The following is a 21581-nucleotide window of genomic DNA, read 5'->3' on the forward strand; positions in this document are numbered from 1 at the left end:
CTACAAGGTTGCATAGTTTACCTTGTCTAAGTTTAATTACCTCATTTGTAAAATGGTGATGACAATGGTAGCAGGCTCATAGGACTGTGGAGAGGATTCACTGAGACTAAATAAAACACAGTACTTGGCATGGAGCATGTCCTCACTGAACACGGGCTAGTTATTGTCAGTACTTACCTCTGCTTATAAGACTGGGCCAAGGTGTAAGTGTTCCCCTTCCTTTTCTGGAATACTTGTATTCTCATCTAAAGCTTCAGATGGGTATTTCCATTCTCAGTTTACTTTTCATATGAGCTTAGGTACCATGTGTTTTTCATGTCCTAGTCAGCCCAGCATTTTCATACTACAGAGAAGCTACTTATAAGTCAGAGATTTCTAACTATTCCTATTTATTTCCCTACTAAACTAGAATAATTGTGGACTCTCTCTTTTTTGAAGAGGGGGAAAATTAAAGAATTTTTCTGGTTCTCTCTTTTTTATTCTATAGCAGCACAAGTTGTACCTTTCACCTCCTTTTTGGGGAAAAGATTCTGCTTTTGTTATTTTTTGTGAGGTAGAGATGGAAAGATGAAATAATGCAGTAGTCTTCAACTATAAAAGATGATAAAAATTAATAAGAGAAGGTCAGTATTTTAAGAGCCTCTTTACTTTGAGGGGCCCAAGAGAGCTGAAACTTTATCACCCCAGCTCCAGAGAGCCACCCAGATGGACCCTACTGACCAGGGCACTGGAGACAGGAGGGAGAAGGGTATAAGAGGATAAAGGTCTCGCCTATTAGCAGAGACGGACTGTGTATATACTGAAACGGTGATGAAGAGACTTGTGTGCTCTTTTCTGAACTTTGCTGACTCAGTTCCTCAGAGTGAGTTAGAACAGTGAGGCTGGCATCTAGTGGAAGCAACAGGTACTAGGAACAGAGCACAAAAGTCTAAGAAGAGAGCTCCTCATTTTTCATTTCTCCAGATTCAATATAGTGATTTCATCTCTCTGTATTAGTTGAGATCTTTCAGCCATAAGTGAGAGATTATAGACCAGGTTAAGTAAAAAAAGAAAAGAGAATTTATTGACCAGTGTAATATGAATGATGGGATGGAGTGAGAATTAGGCATGCCTGAGTTGAGGGTCAAATGATAAGCACTCTTTCCCTTTCTCTCAAAAACATGCTTGTTCCCCAAAGCTCTTAACTCTTTTTCTTTCCTTCTATTAATATTCCCTTCTTTTCTACACTACTGAAGGTGGGCTTCATTCATGAATTTGAGGTAGAAATTCTTAAACAATTGTATTCAAGTGTAGGGGGAATATTTTCTGTTTTGTTCATGTCTTTAAGTGAGATTAGCAGGACAGGGACTGACCTTGCAGATAAACCAGCAATTTTGGATAAATTGACTCAAGGGAGTGTTCATAAACATATTTGATAACAGACCCAAGCAAAATGAAAGGTGACTTGAAACAATCAGTACCCAGAGTTGAATACCTCCCTTTTCAGTATTGTGTTTATTTGTAATAAATGTGATACTCAGTTCTCCATTAGTTTTCTTTTGTTTCCAATTTTGTTCCAAATTTGGATGAAGCATAGAGTTCTGTTACTTAATTAATATACATCTTCAAATTTCAAAAGAAATAATTTTCAGAAGTCATGAAAAGAATAAGCAAGTATAACATTCGGTTATCCATTAATCACATTTTCCATACTTTTCAAATTTAATATGAGGACCAAATTCCCTAAAGGAAAGAGAAAAAAATAGAGATTAGTATCATAAAGAAAGAGGGCTTTGCTTCACATTCCTTTCTCTTCCAAATGAAGTCCTGAGAAGGAAAGCTGCTTCTATAATTCCCTTTACCCCATCTCTTTTCCATTTCTGTTCATGATCACCACAGTTGGCACATTCCCCACCCATGTCTTAATTATTCAAAAAATGTTCTGAAGTTGACGGAGGAGTAGGTGGATGTGGAGTACATCTCTCCCCACAAATACATCAGCAATGCACCTTCAGACACAGAAGTGTATGCAGAACACAAGCTGAGAGTGGACAGGAGTACCTGACCAGTGGAAACAAATATATAGAACCACGCAAAACTCAAGATCAAGCCCTGAGCTTTTGGAATGAGACCACTGACTCAAAGACCCTAGACTACCAGAGAACTAACCCTAGGGAGGATCAAATAGTGAGAACTCACACAAAGGAAACCACTTGAATAAAAGACCCAGCATCACCCAACCACCAGTAGCACCCTGTGCATAATGCCTCATCTAAACAACAAACAAAACAAAAATACAAATCCAGTCATCAGCAGGCAGGATTACCACCTCCCTCAGCCTTGCCCATCAGAGGAAAAACAAACAAACAAACAAACAAAAACTAGTACAAATCTCACCCTATATGAAGCTTACACAAACCATTGGACCAACCTTAGGAGGGCAGAAACCAAAAGGAAGAAAGACTTCTACCTTGAATCCTGGGAAAAGGAGACCTCAAACACAATCACTTAAAAAAAGTGAAAAGGCAGAGAAATACTACACAAATGAAGGAACAAACTAGAAACACAGAAGTCCAAATAAACGAAGAGGAAATAGGTAAACTACCTGAAAAAGAATTCAGAATAATGATAGTAAAGATGATCAAAAACCTTGAAAACAGAATGGAGAAAATGAGAGAATTAATCAACAAAGACCTAGAAGAATTAAAGAATAAACATACAGAGACAAACAACACAATTACTGGAATTAAAAATACTCTGCTGCTGCTGCTGCTAAGTCGCTTCAGTCATGTCCAACGCTATGCGACCCCATAGATGGCAGCCCATCAGGCTCCCCCATCCCTGGGATTCTCCAGGCAAGAACACTGGAGTGGGTTGCCATTTCCTTCTCCAATGCATGAAAGTGAAAAGTGAAAGTGAAGTCGCTCAGTCGTGTCTGACTCTTAGCAACCCCATGGACTGCAGCCTACCAGGCTCCTCCATCCATGGGATTTTCCAGGCAAGAGTACTCTAGAAGGAGTCAAAAGCAGAATATCTGAAGCAGAAGAACAAATCAGTGAGCTGGAAGATAAAATGGTGGAAATAACTTCTGAAGAGCAGAATAAAGTAAAAAGAATGAAAAGAACTGAGGATAGTCTCAGAGACCTCTGGGACAATATCAAATGCACCAACATTCGAATTATAGGGGTTCCAGAAGAAGGGGAGAAAAAGAAAGGGTATGAGAAAAATTTTGAAGAGGTTATAATTGAAAATTTCCCCAACATGGAAAAAGGAATGGTCAATCAAGTCCAAGAGGTGCAGAGAGTCCCATACAGGGTAAACCAAAGGAGAAGCACACCAAGACACCTACTAATCAAAGTAACAATGACTAAACACAAATAAAGAATATTAAAAGCAGCAAGGGAAAAGCAACAAGTAACATACAAGGGAAACCCCATATGTTTAACAGCTGATCTTTCAGCAGAAACTCTGCAGGCCAGAAGGGAATGGCAGGATATATTTAAAATACTGAAAGGGAAAAATCTACAACCAAGATTACTGTACCTGGCAAGGATCTCATTCAAAATTGATGGAGGAATAGAAAGCTTTTCAGACAAGCAAAAGTTAAGAGAAGTCAGTACCACCAAACCAGCTTTACAGCAAATGTTAAAGGGACTTAAATATTCAAGAAATACAAGAGAAGAAAAAGATCTACAAAATCAACCCCAAACAATTAAGAAAATGACAATAGGAACATATATATCAATAATTACTCTAAATATAAGTGGATTAAATGCCCAACAGAAAGACATAGACTGGCTGAATGGATACAAAAAGAAGACCCATATATATGCTATCTACAGGAAACCCACTACAGACCTAAAGACACATATAGACTGAAAGTGAGAGGATGGAAAAATATATCCCATGCAAATGGGAAGCAAAAGAAAGCTGGAGTAACAATCCTCATATCAGACAAAATAGATCTTAAAGTAAAGATTACAAGAGATAAGGAAGAATACTACATAATGATCAAGGAATCAGTCCAAGAGGAAAACATAACAATTGTATATATCTATTCACCCAATATAGGAGCACCTTAATACATAAGGGAAACATTAACAGACATAAAAGGAGAAATTGACAATAACACAATAATAGTAGGAGATTTTAACACCCCACTCACACCAATGGACAGATCATCAAAACAGAATATTAATAAGGAAACACAAGTCTTAAATGATACATTAGATGAAACACAAGTCTTAAATGATACATTAGATGAGATGGATCTCATTGATATCTTCAAAACATTCCATCCAAATGCAGAAGAATACACCTTCTTCTCAAGTTCACATGGAACATTCTCCAGGATAGACCACATCTTGGGTCACAAATCAAACCTCAGTAAATTTAAGAAAATTGAAATCGTATCAAGCATCTTCTCTGAACACAATGCTATGAGATTAGATATCAATTACAAGGAAAAAAAAAAACTGTAAGAAACACAAACACATGGAGATTAAACCATATGTTTCTGAATAACCAACAGATTACTGAAGAAATCAAAAGGGAAATTTAAAAAATTTCTAGAAACAAATGACAATGAAAACATGACAACTTGAAACCTATGGGATGCAGCAAAAGCAGTCCCAGAGGGAAGTTAATAGCAATACAGTCCTACCTCAAGAAACAAGAAAAACATCAAATAGACAACCTAACTTTACACCTAAAACAACTGGAAAAAGAACAACAACAACAAAAACCCAAAAAATTAGTAGGAGGGAAGAATTCATAAAAATCAGAGCAGAAATAAATGAAAAAGAAATGAAAGAAACAATAGTAAAGATTAATAAAACTAAAAGCTGGTTCTTTGAGAAGATAAAATTGACAAACCTTTAACCAGACTCATCCAAAAAAAGAGAGAGAAGAATCAAATCAACAAAATTAGAAATTAAAAAGGAGAGGTTACAACAGACAATGCAGAGCTCTTGCCTATCCTTCTAAAACTCTTTCAAAAAATTGCAGAGGAAGGAATACTTCCAAACTCATCACCCTCATACCAAAACTAGACAAAAACAACACACAAAAAAGAAAAGTACAGGCCAACATCACTGATGAACATAGATACAAAAATCTTCAACAATATTTTAGCAAACGGTATTCAGCAACACGTCAAAAAGCTCATACATCATGATCAAGTTGGGTTTATTCCATGGATGCAAGGATTCTTCAATATATGCAAATCAATCAATGAGATACACCATATTAACAAATTGAAAGATAAATACCATATGATCATCTCAATAGATGCAGAAAAAGCCTTTGACAAAATTCAGCACCCATTTATGATTGAAACTCTTCCAAAAATGGGCATAGAAGGAACCTACCTCAACATAGTAAAGGCCATATAAGATAAGCCTACAGCAAACATTATTCTCAGTGGTGAAAAACTGAAAGCATTCCCCCTAAGATCAGGAACAAGACAAGGGTGTCCACTTTCACCACTGTTATTCAATGTAGTTCTGGAAGTTCTAGCTACAGCAATCAGAGAATAAAAAGAAATAAATGGAATCCAGATTGGAAAATAAGTAAAGCTCTCACTGTTTGCAGATGACATGATACTGTACATAGAAAACCCTAAAGATAGTATCAGAAAATTACTAGAGCTCATCAGTGAATTTAGCAAAGTTGCAGAATACAAAATCAATACAAAGAAATCACTTGCATTTCTATATAATAACAATGAAAAAGCAGAAAGAGAAATTAAGTAATCAACCCCATTCACCATTGCAACAAAAAGAATAAAATATCTAGGAATAAACTTAGCTCAGGAGACAAAAGAACTGTACACAGAAAATTATAAGACAATAATCAAAGAAATCAAAGATGACATAAACAGATGGAGAGATATTCCATGTTCCTGGGTAAGAAGAATCAATACTGTGAAAATGACTGTACTATCAAATGCCATCTACAGATTCAATGCAATCCCTATCAAATTAACATAGGCATTTTTCACAGAACTAGAACAAAAAATTTCACAATTCATATGGAAACACAAAATACCCTGAATAGCCAGAGCAGTCTTGAAAAAGACGAATGGAGCTGGAAGAATCAATCTTCCTGACTTCAAATTATACGGCAAAGCTACAGTCATCAAGACAGTACGGTCCTGGCACAAAAACAGAAATATAGACCTATGGAACAAGATATAAACAAGAAATAAACCCATGCACACATAGGTACCTTAATTTTGACAAAGGAGGCAAGAATATAAGTGGGGCAAAGATAGCCTCTTCAATAAATGGTGCTGGAAAAACTGGACAGCTACATGTAAAAGAATGAAATTAGAACATTCTCTAATAACTATATTCAAAAATGGGTTAAAGACCTAAATGTAAGCCCAGATACCATAAAACTACAAAGCTTCTAGAGCAAAATATAGGTAGGACAGTCAATGACATAAATCGTACCAGTATGTTTTTGGATCTGTCTTATAATGGAAAGAAAAACAAAAACAAACAAATGGGACCTAATTAAACTTAAAAGGTTTTACACAGCAAAAGAAACCATAATGAAAACAAAAAGGCAACCTAAAGGCTGGGAGAAAATATTTGCAAACGTTGAGACCAACAAGGGATTAATTTCCAAAATATAAAAACAGCTCATCAGCTTAATATAAAAACAAACAAGGAACCCAATCTGGGCAGAAAATCTAAATAGATATTTCTCCAAAGAAGACATGCAGATAGTCTATATACAGAAGAAAAAATACTCAACATTCCTAGTTAAAATAGAAATACAAATCAAAACTACGAATTATCACCTTACATCAGATAGAATGGCTATTATTAAAAATCTACAAATAATAAATGCTAGAGAGGCTGTGGAGAAAAAGAAACCATTCTACACCATTGGTGGGAAAGTAAATTGGTAGAGCCTCTATGGAGACTAATATAGAGGTTCCTTAAAAAACTAAAAAATAGAGTTACCATATGATCCTACAATCCCACTCCTGGGCATATATCTGGATATAACTAATTTGAAGAGACCCAAATACCCCAAGTTTCACTGCAGCACTATTTACAGTAGCCAAGACATGGAGGTAACCTAAATGTCTATCAACAGATAAGTGGATAAAGAAGATGTCGTGTGTGTATGTACACACGCACACACACACACACACACACACAACGGGACTATTACTCAACCATAGCAAATAATGAAATAATGCCATTTGTAGCAACATGGATGGACCTGGAGATGATCATATTAAGTAAATCGGAAAAAGACAAATATCATATGATATCACTTATATGTGGAATCTTAAAAATGATACAAATAAACTTATTTACAAAACAGAAATAGACTCATAGAAGAATAATTGATGCTTTTGAACTGTGGTGTTGGAGAAGACTCTTGAGAGTCCCTTGGACTGCAAGGAGATACAACCAGTCCATCCTAAAGGAGATCAGATCTGGGTTTTCATTGGAAGGACTGAGCTGACTCACTTTAAAAGACCCTGATGCTGGAAAAGATTGAGGGCAGGAGGAGAAGGGGATGACAGAAGATGAGATGGTTGGATGGCATCATTGACTCGATGGACATGGGTTTGGGTGAACTCTGGGAGTTGGTGATGGACAGGGAGGCCTGGTGTGCTGTGGTTCATGGGGTTGCAAAGAGTCGGACACGACTGAGCAACTGAACTGATATGTGGAATCTTAAAAATAATGCAAGTAAATTTATTTACAAAATAGAAATAGACTCACAGACATAGAAAAAGCTTAAGGTTACCAAAAGGGATAGGAGGTTTGGGGAATAAATTAGGAGTTTAGGATTAACATATACATACTAATATATATATAATTATTATTTTATAATACTTTTAATAATATTTATTATAGTATATAATATAATTATATAATAATAATTATTAATTTTGGATTGGTTCCAAATTGGGAAAGGAGTACATCAAGGCTGTATATGGTCACCCTACTTATTTAACTTATATGCTGAGTACATCATGTGAAATGCTGGGCTGATGAAGCACAAGCTGGAATCAAGATTACCGGGAGAAATACAATAACCTCAGATATGCAGATGACACCATCCTTATGGCAGAAAGTGAAGAGGAGCTAAAGAGCCTCTTGATGAAAGTGAAAGAGGAGAGTGAAAAAGCTGGCTTAAAACTCAAGATTCAAAAAAGTAAGATCATGGTATCCGGTTCCATCACTCCATGGCAAATAGATGGGGAAACAATAAAAACAGTGACAGACTATTTTCTTGATCTCCAAAATAACTGCAGATGATGACTACAGCCATGAAATTAAAAGATGCTTGCTCCTTGGAAGAAGAACTATGACCAATCTAGACAGCATATTGAAAAGCAGAGACGTTACTTTGCCAACAGTGGTTTGTCTAGTCAGAGCTATGGTTTTTCTAGTAGTCATGTATGGATGTGAATTGAACTATACAGAAAGCTGAGCAGTGAAGAATTGATTCTTTTGAACTGTGGTGTTGGAGAAGACTCTTGAGAGTCCCTTGGACTGCAAGGAGATCCAATCAGTCCATCCTAAAGGAAATCAGTCCTGAATATTAATTGGAAGAACTGGTGTTGAAGCTGAAACTCCAATACTTTGGGCACCTGATGTGGAGAACTGACTCACTAGAAAGACCCTGATGCTGGGAAAGATAGAAGGCAGGAGGAGAAGGGTACGGCAGAGGATGAGATGGTTGGATGACATCACCGACTCAATGGACATGATTTTGAACAAGCTCTGAGACTTGGTGATGGACAGGGAAGCCTGGTGTGCTGCAGTCCATGGGATCACAAAGAGTCACACACGACTGAGTGACTGAATTGAACTGATATAGAAAATAGATAAACAAGGACCTACTGTTTAGCACTGGTAACTAAACACAGTATCTGGCCTAGAGAATTCCATGGACTGGTATAGTCCATGGGGTCGCATAGAGTTGGACATGACTGAGTGGCTTTCACTTTCACATAATAGAAAGGAATCTGAAAACACACACACACATACACACACACATATGGGGAGTGGGAGGAAGCTGAGAAAGAAAGGAGGGGAGAAAAATATCTGTGGAAAAAAAAAAGAAATTCTATCCTGTAACTGCCTCTTCCATCAAATGACTCTCCATCCTAATCCCCATATTAGGCTTACATTTGATATATATTTGATTTTATCTCCTGGTTCAGGGGTTGCAAACAATTGTTTGTAGGAGCCAAGCTGGTAATATAAGTAAGTGAGTTGGGCCACCTTCCCACAATAGAGAGAGGTGGGACTGTGGCTTTCTGAAATGCCTGGACTCCATTTGGACGGAGAGTTGCTACTAGATAACTGTTGCTTTTCTTGCAAGTGAAGTCCTAGCTTCACTTTGTATTTTTTAAAATAAATTAGAAATCTGTATTTTTCAGTAAAATCTGATTTTAAAAATACTGTCAACCATAAAAATTTAGTGATACACTGTTCCAGTTAAACAGAAGCAATACTGTTTTCTATTGCCATGAATTTTCTTATGCAATATTTTCTTCTTGGCACATAAGACCACAAATTTATGAAGAGTTGGGGATGTGTTTCATACAATTGTGTTTTCTTGGTAGTTATTATTAGGGCCCTACACTGAGTAGGCTTGTATTCTCCAGTTTTCTTTTTTCTTTTCTTTTTCTGAGGGATTTACATTGTTCTTAAATGGTGGATATCTCTCAGGATTATGATTCCAATTTATCAGAATTTTTCTTCAAAACACTAGCTAAGGGCAAAGACAGCCTTAGTGTTTTGACCTCACTCAAAGAACATCAGGACTGTTCTTTTTGCCCTGAATACAGAAATGGCATAAAGGCCAAGTTTATACATGCAAGTCACAGTGAGAATTAAAACAAATACACAGTCTCCTGTACCATCCCTGCCATTGGCATCAATATTCTCTGGCACACTTATAAAATGGAAAAGAAAGAAAAATGAAAAAGAGAGGGGGAAGGAAAGAATGAAAGAAGGGAGGAAACAAAGAGAGAAAGAGCCAGAATAGATCGGAGGCATGATCTTAGAACTTCTAAAACTTTCTCAAGTCTCCTAGTTGAGGCTGAAGAAAATCTCAAAACCATCTTTGAGAAGTCATTAGGTTGTAGCCCACAACCTAATGTAATGTAGTCATTAGAATCAAGCCCACAATGTAATTCTGTGTCAACCTATTCTAATTTCCAAAAGCCCAGGCCATTCTGGGTAGGTCCTTCTTATGCTGGTCATTGTAGTGGTGTGTACCCAAATACCAGCCAGTATGAAAAAAGCTTATGTGTAAGAACTAAGAAGACACTTCCAAGTTTCTTGCCTAATTAGCCCTGCCTGAGAAAGTGACAACCACCACATTATGTAATTTAATCTTCTACATAGTCCGATAATATTCACGCACTCTCATTCTTCTTTCTTAGAAATCAGTGGTAGATACTTGTTTAATTCACATTTTTCAGTTTCCAATTCTTTCCTTTAAAGTCATCCTCTGAGGCTACTACTTGCTGTGAAGATGAGCCAGTATTACTGTTATTGGACTAATTTCTACACCTTGTTTCCTTCAGTGCTCAGAAATAATTCTCTTGGCATGGTAACATGATGCCAGAAATCCATGAAGTTTCTTCTCAAAGAAAGATAGGGATAAAGAAGTTAGCTCAGCAGACTCAAGATGCTCAAATCAAAGGAAAGTGAAGTCACTCAGTCATGTCCGACTCTTTGTGACCCCACAGACTGTAGCCCACTAGGCTTTTCCGTCCATGGGATTTTCCAAGCAAGAATACTGGAGTGGGTTGCCATTTCCTTCTCCAGAGGATCTTCCTGATACAGGGATTGAACCCAGGTCTCCCACACTATAGGCAGATGCTTTGCTGTCTGAGCCACCAGGAAGTCCTATAAACCCTTGGGATATTCTGCCTAAGAATGACTTTGTAACCTAGGGCCGTAGGCCATGCCAGATAGTTTACCCTCAGGTGAATGTTTTTATTTACCTGTGGTGCTAAGTCACTCTGTATCAGTTTAACTCCTGAGGGGAGGGGGCTGGAGACTAGTAGTTGTCAGTCAGGTAGGTGTTGCCTGTCCCCATTAAAAAGCCTAGACACCAAAGCTTTTGTGGGTTTCCTAGGTTGGCATTACTTTATACAAGTTATGACACATCATAGCTGGGAGAATTTAAGCACTACCTTTGTGACTCCCCTGGTAGAGGACAACTGGAAGATGGTGCTTGATCTCCCAGACTCTACCCAATGAGTTTTCTGCCTTTGCTGATTTTACTCCATATCCTTTCATTGTAATAAACTGTTACCATGCATATAATGGCTTTTCTGACTTCTATAAGTCCTACTAGGGAACCATCAAACTTGAGGGTAGTCTTGGAAACTCCCAACAGAGAGGATCTCGTAGGTTATGAAAGAGTTACTTACAAGACACAACAAGACTGATTTGTAAAAACAATTTCAAATAGAGCTAAAACATATTACAAGGAATATTATTTTTAATCTAAATTTCCCATTGAATTTATTTGAAAGGCAAAAAAAGTTTTAAAAGTTGACTGTCAATTTTTATCCATGTAAGACCACATAACCACTTTGTTACTCATGTGTATATCTACACCTGTGTTTTTGTCTATGTCTGTATCTATGTCTGTATCAGTACCTGTATTTATTTCTTCCAAGCTAAGGTATGGGTGCTATTCATAGGTATGTCACTGTAAGTTGTTAAAGAAAATTTGATTTTTTTTAAAATGAATTTCTATTTATGCAATCTATAGACTATCTACTAATATAATCTCTGTACAATTCTGCCAAAACATTGTGTAAGCTTTTTATCTTTTGTTTTTAAATGAGTCAACTTTGAATGCTAACTACATTTTTTTAAAAAGACTTTTCTCTTTACTATATGTGTAGTCTATCTCCAGTATTCCAGTCTTTTGTGAGCCAATGGAGGCTATTAAAGAAGAAAAAATCCATGAATCAGCAAATCCAGTTCCTTGCTAAAATTATTGGAAATTTCTGTGAAGAAATATAGAGAGAAAATAATGGTATCTTATTTTGAACTTACCACTGATCAACACAAAGGAAACACTCATTCTTGTAAGTGAGGCCATTTGTCCCACAAACATACGCTGTCACTTCAGGACAGTCTGCATCATAAAGAGGATCCAGTGGGTAATATATTTTACACGGGGGCTGCAAACATCATAAAATATCATATGAATAACTGATCGATTTTACCTCATCCATTTCTGGCCTGTCACTTCTGCCCCACATAAAAGTAATATCAGATGTTACTTGTTAATGGATCTTTTTCAAGATTTCATCTCCTTTGGGCTTTAGTTAGGCAAGTTCCTTTTCTGACTACAAAGTCCTCACCCATTCATCATCTGTTGAAGCCATAAACAGTGTAATAACTCAGTTTAAACCCCAAATGAAAAGTTTTTCTTTAAACTTGGAGTCCCCATGCCAATAACTCAGAAGTTTGTAAGTAGAGATAGGTATGTGAACTCCTAGAATACAGGGGTTTAAATGTAGTTCTTAAGAGTGAGGGTTCTGTATTGAGACTGGGATTAAATTCTGAACATGTGCTTAGCTTCTCAGTTGTATCCAACTCTTTGCGACCCTTTGTACTGTAGCCAGCCAGATTCTTTTGTCCATGGGATTTCCCAGACAAGAATATTGGAGAGGGTTACCATTTCATTCTCCCGGGGCTCTTCCCAATTCAAGGATCAAACCGCGTCTCCTTTGTCTCCTGCATTGCAGGTAGATTCTTGACCCCCTGAGCTATTGTACCACTGTTAAACTTTTTGGCCTTGGTTAAGTGACAGGGATTATTTCATTTAATATTCAGAGATGCATTTTATTATTATAATGCTTATGCTACATGGGGGTAAATTTAAGCCTGACGAAGTTAAGATACATGCCCAAAGTCACACAGAAAACTTCCATTCTACTTTACCACTATGCAGTTTGAGATCCCTCCAAGAGAGTGATCAGATTAAAATCAAAATTCAAAACTGATAGGAATTTAAATTTACCGCAGGCCATTCAGAGTAATCATGTGGTTTGAAGAATTCTGCAAATAAAGAACAGACACAATAGGTTAGTAGTTCTCCATGGAATTTGATTTCACTCACTGAAGTTACTGATTGAATAAAGAAATCTAATGTAATTACTTATTTGCACAAAGTGTAGAAAATAATTTATGGCAATAAAATTTGTAGGTGGTCTGCCTTTGTTAATTACTTCATCCATTTATTTATTCTCTAATTCTTTTTCACAGTCCTGACTTCATTTATAAATGTGCTATGTCATTGAAGAAAGAGTAAAAACTATTTGGGGTTATATGATCTGAACATTAAAAATAAATATTCAAAGATCAAAATATAACACAACTGAATTGCTCTTTAATCTTAACATAGGAAAGACTTTCTGGTAATGGTTCATTGATCTCTGTCCAATAACAGAAAGAACTGGTACACTTTATGACATTCAAATAAAAATAATTTTTTCATGACAACATATAAACTAAAAAATTCTGATAAACTGGAAAAATATTTGCAACACCTATCATAAAGGGATCGTATATACACAGAAACCCTGAAGATAGGGAAATGACACTTAAATTTGTAAAAGATATTCAAATGCAGTATGATAAGAAAAATGCTATAAAACTATATTGAAATACCATCTATTACTGGTGGGAATGCAGATTGGCACAACTTTTATGAAGTGAAATTTGGCAATGTTGAACAAAACTACTTTGCATTCATATCTGATCATGATTCAGGGAATTTACCCTGAAGATAACCTTCCAACAATAGAAAAATATATATGCATAAGATTATTTATTGCAGCATTGTTTTTATTGCAAAATATCGGACACACACTAATTCCCGTACACCTAAAGACTGACTGAATAAACCTTGGTATATTCATCCAATAAAGTTTTATGCAATTGCATAAAAGAATGAGGAAATCCCTGTAAACTGATATGCACTGGTTTTCAAGACATTCTTAAACTGGGAAAAGCAGGATGCAAGTAGGTACCTATACTATGCTATCTTTTATGTAAGAAAGTAGGAAGAATTATAAAATATACGTATGTATATTTGAGCAAGAAGAAACAGAAAAAATAAACTAGAGACTAATAAGTTTGGTTACATAAAGAATAAGGATGGAATTTCAGTAGAAGCTGAAGGGTTTGAAGGTAATGACACTCTTTGAATCTAAACTTTTGTTCATTTTGTTTCATTTTTCTCATGTTCAAAATAATTTTAAATTGCATTTCGATTTTTCTTGACCCATGGGTTATATATAGAAATGTGTTATTTATTTGATTTCAAAATAATGGAGGATTTTCCATAGTAACCCCTTTTCTAATGTGTGTGTGTGTGCTCAGTCACTCAGTCATGTCTGACTCTGTGACCACCATGGACTGTAGCCTGTCGGGCTCCTCTGTTCATGGGATCATCCAGGCAAGTTGCCATTTGCTACTTTAGAGGATCTTCCCAACACAGGGATTGAACCTGTGTCTCCTGCATCTCCTGCTTTGGCAGCAGATTCTTTTACTGCTGAGCTACCAGGGAAGCTCTCCCTTTCCATAGTGCTGTGCTAAGTCACTCAATCATGTCTGATTCTGTGTGGCCCCATGGACTTTAGCCTGCCAGGCTCCTCTGTCCATAAGGATTCTCCAAGCAAAAATATTGGAATGGGTTGCCATGCCCTTCTTCAGGGGATCTTCCCAACCTAGGAATCGAACCCAGGTCTCCCATATTGCAGGCGGAGTCTTTACCATCTGAGCCACCAGGGAAGCCCCCCTTTCCGATAGTGATACCCAATTGATACCCAATTTGTATTATCAAGCCTAAAGGCCTGTGTTTCAGCAAAACTTTCCCCATCCAGTCACAAATGACTTTTTCTTTTTTACAATGAAAAGAAAAAAACAGGTGTTTCTCTTCTAATTTTGCTTACCTGAAAAAACAATATGTGCCAAAGTAGAGGATTCCAGGAAAAATATGGTCATACAGGGAAAGGCAGTCATTTGATCTCACCTAATGCCCTGCTTGGAGAGGCCTGTGGAAATGCTCAAGACAGTTTATTCATCATTTCTTGCACAGCTGTCTTTCCAAACCTAAGATAACCCACTACTCTGAATTGAACTTGATCATGGTGGTCTCAAACTGGCCTAGTCTCTAAGGATTCAGACCTAAGAAGGCTCTTCTGCCCTGAAGAGGGAAAGAAAACCATTAAAATAACTTTTTCCCCCCAGCCAGCAAGCATTGTGTTATTATAATCTGTTTTGACTTGGAAGAGAAATTAGCCTCAAGGCTATCACCAGGACTGACCCCAGGCATGTTACATATAAATGAATTTATCCTACAACATAAAGTAAGGTTAATGAATATGGATACTTTAAGAATTCTGAGAAAAGAGGTATGATCTGAGGACTATCTTGTACAATCAGGACTATGTCACTTTATAATGCACATTGTTTAATTCCTTCCAGTTTTTCCCACACTGAAATGCTCCGTTTCCTAGCTAAGTTTCTTCATCCAGGCCATTTACATGTGCTCAAATACAAAGAATAGATTGAAAATGGAATTGTTGGTCTGGGGATCATAAAAATTGTGTATACCTTTCCTGATAGATGAATCAAGATAGTTGATATTATCATTTTTTTTGATTCATATATAGGTACACATGATTTTGATGACATCTGTCTATCAGTGAGATCCAAGTTCAAATTCTAGCTTCAGCAGTTTTTAGAAGTGTGAGCCTCAGAAAAAGTGTGAACATCATAGGATATTGAGAATATCAACTGATACTAGTATCAATATACATGGAGTTTCTTTTGTAAGAATGGACATATGTAGCCCAGAGAGAAGATAATTTCCAAGTTATTTACACTCAACTTCCTTATGCCCTACTCTATTCATTCTGTCTCTTCTCCAAATTGCAGTTAGTGGGCACATAGGGAAGTAAGGGAGGTCTATATTAGCCTTACAGAGGAAACAAAAGCGGATGCTGGAGGAAAACAAACATAATGACAGAGAAGAGAGAGAGATACCATCACTGACTTAGACTAGGAATCTGAAGAGCTGTTTACCTGAATGGGCTTGCTGCAAAAGTCTACTGTAGTTACCCTGAGGTTACAGCTAGCCTTGAGCAAAGTTACTGTTCTGTGAGTCCATGGCCAGGGGCATGTTGAGCAGAGGAGGCTGGCTCCCTGCTCAGTTGAGCGACCAATTGTTTGGCAAGAACCACCTCCTCTGATGTTTCAGGCTCCAGCAGGCAGGAACACACATGGATGTTCTGTACTTGTGGTTTTTGATTGTGGATCATGAGGACAAGATGACATTTGCAAAGCAGATTAATTACCTACCTCATTCCAGACAATCTGGTTTACATTTTACTAGATACAAGTCTGGTTCTTTTTCCTGGTGTCTGCCTCCAGAGGTCGCTTAGCCCATCCTGCTTCTCAGAAGGTTTATCTGTTTTGTTCTTTCTAGGACAAGATTTCTGACATCAGCCAGGGAAAGTCCAGTATCACAATTAATAATCTCTGCAAAACCTTAGTCTTCTGATGTTTTCATTTGTTTCCCTCCACTCCACCTTAATGTTGGCAAGCATGAAAGTTTGCCATTATGTGGAAAATTTCTCTCTCACACACTTTAAGCTCTCCTAGAGTAGTCAGTGTACCTTCTGCTGTTTGTCTTCCCTTCTCAGTCTGAGTCCCATAAACTGACATTTATATTAGCCCCTTGGCATGACCATATTTTCTTGACATCCTACTCTTGATATTTCCCTCCTTCTTCCAAGCTAGGATAAATTTAGCATCCTGTTTTCCTGTCCCAGACCTTGGCTGTGGAGCAAGTAGAAAAAATTCCATACAATGAACTCTACAATCCTGCCATCATTATTACTCATCCAGGCCCTCTAAACTCCTAAAGAGGCCTCTTATTTAATGTCAGATTGCTACCTATGCCACCCATATCCATACAATTTCCTTTTTTTATCTAATTTTTTTTCAGCAAAACACACCTCCACATTACTTTGAATAGTAAATTTCACCTCTTCTTTACAGAATAGGGAAAACGCAGGATGAACTAGCTCCACTTCCCCCTACCCCCACCCCCAGCCCCTGCCTTATAATTCTGGTAATTTATCATCTACATTTCTGTATTTATCCTTCTTCCCACATCAGCTTACCTAGGGACTTACACATTCATCCATTCCTTTCTTTTTGCCAGTACCTGGCTATGTGTTTTACATTTTCCATCATATTTATTCCTCACAGTAATCACATGAGGTTTACATAGTTCTGCAACTTATAAGGGAAAAGGAAACTGAGGCTGAAAGGACTAAATTCATGTGCTGAAACTAACTACTAACAGTTATGAATGGACAGAGATGGGATTCAAGCACAGGTACCTTTGACTCCAAAGTCCATGTTCCACTACTTTTAAGTTTTCTTTCATTTTAGAGAATGAATTTCCCCTTTAATTTACTGAGACCAGTACCATGAACATCTTGTGTGACACCCTGTGCCTTTCTTGGCAGTATCTTTGCTTCTAACTTCCTCTTTCCACAGTCAGTACTCTTAATCTCTCCACAATACTATCCGTCCCCAACACCACCCTCCCCAAGTAATTAGTTTGCATGCTCTGGGATGGAAAAATTCTATCTTTACCCAATTTTTACCTTGTAACTGCAGTATATTGCAGGGTTTTATTTTTTAAATCAATTAATAAATACACAGTAATATGTACAGAAGGAAGGAAGAAAGAAATCCATCCATTTTTTTAAACTGTGTTCTTAGATATTCTTGGGAATATCATCACAGATATATTTTAGACACACTGTATCTAGTCCACAAAGACATAATCTTACTGGAATTTTTATTAATCACTTAAATTTGGTAAAAGTAACATCTTTATAATAGTTTTTTTTACACTAATATGTTTTATTACAAAAGGTTCAAACAGACACAAAAATATAGAAAATAACATAATGAGCTCATATATACCTATCATATAGATTCAGTAATTATCAAGATCGGCACTTTTGTTTACCTATTCCATTTTTTAGAAAAATTCTAAAACATTATAAAGTGTTCCAGGCTTTGTCATTTCTTCCCTACAACTTCAACTGGCATCTCTCATACAGAGAATTATTTTCTCAAATAATCTTACTGAGATTCACACATTTAACAATTTTACATTGAGTAATTCTTTCATATCATCTGAAATAATGCCTTTTTGTAATCAAATTGCCCTATTACCTCAAACTTGTTTAGAGTTTGAGTAAAAATCCAAAGGAGGTCCACTTGACACTTGTCCCTTACAACTCTTAATGCAGAGCAGTTTCCTTCTCTTCTTGTTTCTCTGTGCCCTTGACTTGTTTGAACTGAGTCAGTTATTTTCATAGACACACATTTTGCATTTGCCACTTAGCTTCCCTGTGATATTTTTTAACTCTTCCTCTGTATCAAAATACACTTCTGAATTGTCAGTTTTCTACTTGTAAATGCCTTTCTTGAACAAGATGAATAAGTTAGGGAATTTCTTGGGGTGAACATAAGCTTTATTTTTCTCGGATGAGCAGAACTAAAATTTAAAAAACATTATTGGATTTTAGTTGATTTACAATGTTGTGCTAAGTTTCAGAGGCATAACAAAGTGATTCAGTTATACATATACATGTATTTATTCTTTTCCAAATTCTTTTCTTATATAGGCTTTTTACAGACTATTGAGTAGACTTCACTGTGCTATACAGTAAGTCCCTGTTGGTTATCCATCTTATATATAGTAGTCTGTATGTGTTAATCCCAACATCCTAATTTATCCCTGTCCATCCATGTTGCCCCTCTGGTAGATATAAGTCTGTTTTGAAATTTGTGAGTCTGTTTCTGGTTTGTAAAGAAGTTCATTTGTATGATTCTTTAAAAATTAGATTTCACATGTGAGTGATATGTCTTTCAGTTCAGCCACTCAGTTGTGTCCGACTCTTTGCGACACCATGAATCGCAGCATGCCAGGCCTCCCTGTCCATCACCATCTCCTGGAGTTCACTCAAACTCACGTCCATTGAGTTGGTAATACCATCCAGCCATCTCATCCTCTGTCGTCCCCTTCTCCTCCTGCCCCCAATCCTTCCCAGCATCAGAGTCTTTACCAATGAGTCAACTCTTCGCATGAGGTGGCCAGAGTATTGGAGTTTCAGCTTTAGCATCAGTCCTTCCAATGAACACCCAGGACTGATCTCCTTTAGAATGGACTGGTTGGATCTCCTTGCAGTCCAAGGGACTCTCAAGAGTCTTCTCCAACACCACAGTTCAAAAGCATCAATTCTTCAGCACTCAGCTTTCTTCACAGTCCAACTCTCACATCCATACATGATGACTGGAAAAACCATAGCCTTGACTAGACGGATCTTTGTTGGCAAAGTAATGTCTCTGCTTTTTAATATGCTATCTAGGTTGGTTTGGAGAAGGCAATGACACCCCACTCCAGTACTCTTGCCTGGAAAGTCCCATGGATGGAGAAGCCTGGTGGCTTGTGGTGCATGGAGTCACTAGGAGTCGGACATGACTGAGCAACTTCACTTTCACTTTTCAGCTTCATGCATTGGAGAAGGAAATGACAACCCACTCCAGTGTTCTTGCCTGGAGAATCCCAGGAACGGGGGAGCCTGGTGGGCTGCCGTCTATGGGGTTGCACAGAGTCAGACACGACTGAAGTGACTTAGCTAGGTTGGTTATAACTTTTCGTCCAAGGAGTAAGCGTCTTTTAATTTCATGGCTGCAATCACCATCTGCAGTGATTTTGGAGCCCAGAAAAATAAAGTCTGACACTGTTTCCACTGTTTCCACATCTATTTCCCATGAAGTGGTGGGACCAGATGCCATGATCTTAGTTTTCTGAATGTTGAGCTTTAAGCCAACTTTTTCACTCTCTTCTTTCACTTTCGTCAAGAGGCTTTTCAGTTCCTCTTCACTTTCTGCCATTCATTTAGCTAATAATATGTTGGTCCATCCATGTTGCTGCAAATGGCATTAGTTCATTCTTTTTTATGACTGAGTAATACTCCATAGTATATTTGTAATAGCTTAGCTTACAGTGAATGGTGCCAGTATCTGTAGTCTCTGAAGGAGAAAATTTCACTCCAGTATCCAAAATATGTGGTCTCAGTAACTCAGAGCTTTGTGTAATAAGCTTTTATTAGAGTGAAAAGTCGGAGAAGGCAGTGGCACCCCACTCCAGTACTCTTGCCTGGAAAATCCCATGGGCGGAGGAGCCTGGTAGGCTGCAGTCCATGGGGTCGATAAGAGTCGAACACGACTGAGCGACTTCATTTTCACTTTTCACTTTCATGCATTGGAGAAGGAAATGGCAGCCCACTCTAGGGTTCTTGCCTGGAGAGTCCCAGGGATGGCAGACCCTGGTGGGCTGCCATCTATGGGGTCACACAAAGTCAGACACGACTGAAGTGACTTAGCAGTAGCAGTAGTAGAGTGAAAAGTATAGAGGAAGCCTCCAGCAAAAGACACTGGCAGTGGGTAAGAGAGTACCTACCTCACTAGTTTAAACAGGGCATTATATGCTTTTCAACTGGCTGCTGAGGACAGATAAAAAGAATGCCTCAAGGTTGTTAAAGTTCCACTAGACCCTTTCCCACAGCATACATCCTGAGATAACTTTGACACATATTAGCCAGGGATAACAGGTTCCAGGCAACTTCTCTGGACAAGATGTACTGTTGCTGTGTAATTAGGGGTACAAGTCTTGAGAAACAGATTCCCAGGCAAGATTTGATACAATTATAATCATTAACATAGAGACATAGAGCCTAAAAAAAGCATTCCCACAAGCAAGATATATTATACTTAAAGAAAGGCCAGTTTTCAAATGAAATATATTGTTACAAAATTTACACAGAGCTTTTTTTTTTTTTCTTTTAAATAAGCATGTCCTTGAGCAAGAGAGTTCCAGAAAAACATCCATTTCTGTTTTATTGACTATGCCAAAGCCTTTGACTGTGTGGATCACAACAAACTGTGGAAAATTCTGAAAGAGATGGGAATACCAGACCACCTGACCTGCCTCTTAAGAAACCTGTATGCAGGTTAGGAAGCAACAGTTAGAACTGGACATGGAACAACATACTGGTTCCAAATAGAAAAAGAGTATGTTAAAGCTGTATATTGTCAGCCTGCTTATTTAACTTCTATGCAGAGTACATCATGAGAAACGCTGGACTGGAAGAAGCACAAGCTGGAATCATGATTGCCGGGAGAAATATCAATAACCTCAGATACGCAGATGATACCATGATTATGGCAGAAAGTGAAGAAGAACTAAAGAGCCTCTTGATGAAAATGAAAGAGGAGAGTGAAAATGTTGACTTAAAGCTCAACATTCAGAAAACTCAGATCATGGCATTTGGTCCTATCAAACAAAGGTAGTGGAGGTGATGGAATTCCATTTGAGCTTTTTCCAGTCCTGAAAGATGATGCTGTGTTGTGAAAGTGCTGCACTCAATATGCAAGCAAATTTGAAAAACTCAGCAGTGGCCACAGGACTGGAAAAGGTCA

At 37.5% G+C, this 21581-nt stretch overlaps 1 protein-coding gene across 1 annotated transcript; it reads right to left on the reverse strand.

The window, feature by feature from the left end:
• Positions 1-1479: 1479 nt before the first annotated feature.
• Positions 1480-16245, reverse strand: LOC113895192 (serine protease inhibitor Kazal-type 13-like). Its single transcript, XM_027546040.1, has 5 exons — positions 16092-16245; positions 14957-15058; positions 13021-13058; positions 12048-12175; positions 1480-1722 (listed from the first exon to the last, which is right to left on the reverse strand). The coding sequence occupies exons 2-5, from the start codon at positions 15024-15026 to the stop codon at positions 1674-1676; spliced, it is 285 nt and encodes a 94-aa protein (XP_027401841.1). The 5' UTR covers positions 15027-15058; positions 16092-16245; the 3' UTR covers positions 1480-1673.
• Between the last annotated feature and the right edge of the window lie 5336 nt (positions 16246-21581).

This window comes from Bos indicus x Bos taurus, chromosome 7 (genome assembly GCF_003369695.1).
Source record: "Bos indicus x Bos taurus breed Angus x Brahman F1 hybrid chromosome 7, Bos_hybrid_MaternalHap_v2.0, whole genome shotgun sequence".
NCBI lineage: Eukaryota > Metazoa > Chordata > Mammalia > Artiodactyla > Bovidae > Bos > Bos indicus x Bos taurus.

What these genes read in the sequence shown, in the direction of transcription:
- LOC113895192 (XM_027546040.1), bottom strand. Translation starts at nt 15,026, where the DNA reads ATGACTGCCTTTCCCTGTATGACCATATTTTTCCTGGAATCCTCTACT. An exon ending in GGCACATATTGTTTTTTCAG is followed by an intron (nt 13,059 to 14,956) that starts GTAAGCAAAATT and finishes CTTTATTTGCAG; the next exon opens with AATTCTTCAAACCACATGAT. An exon ending in TTCCTTTGTGTTGATCAGTG is followed by an intron (nt 1,723 to 12,047) that starts GTAAGTTCAAAA and finishes TCTTTCCTTTAG; the next exon opens with GGAATTTGGTCCTCATATTA.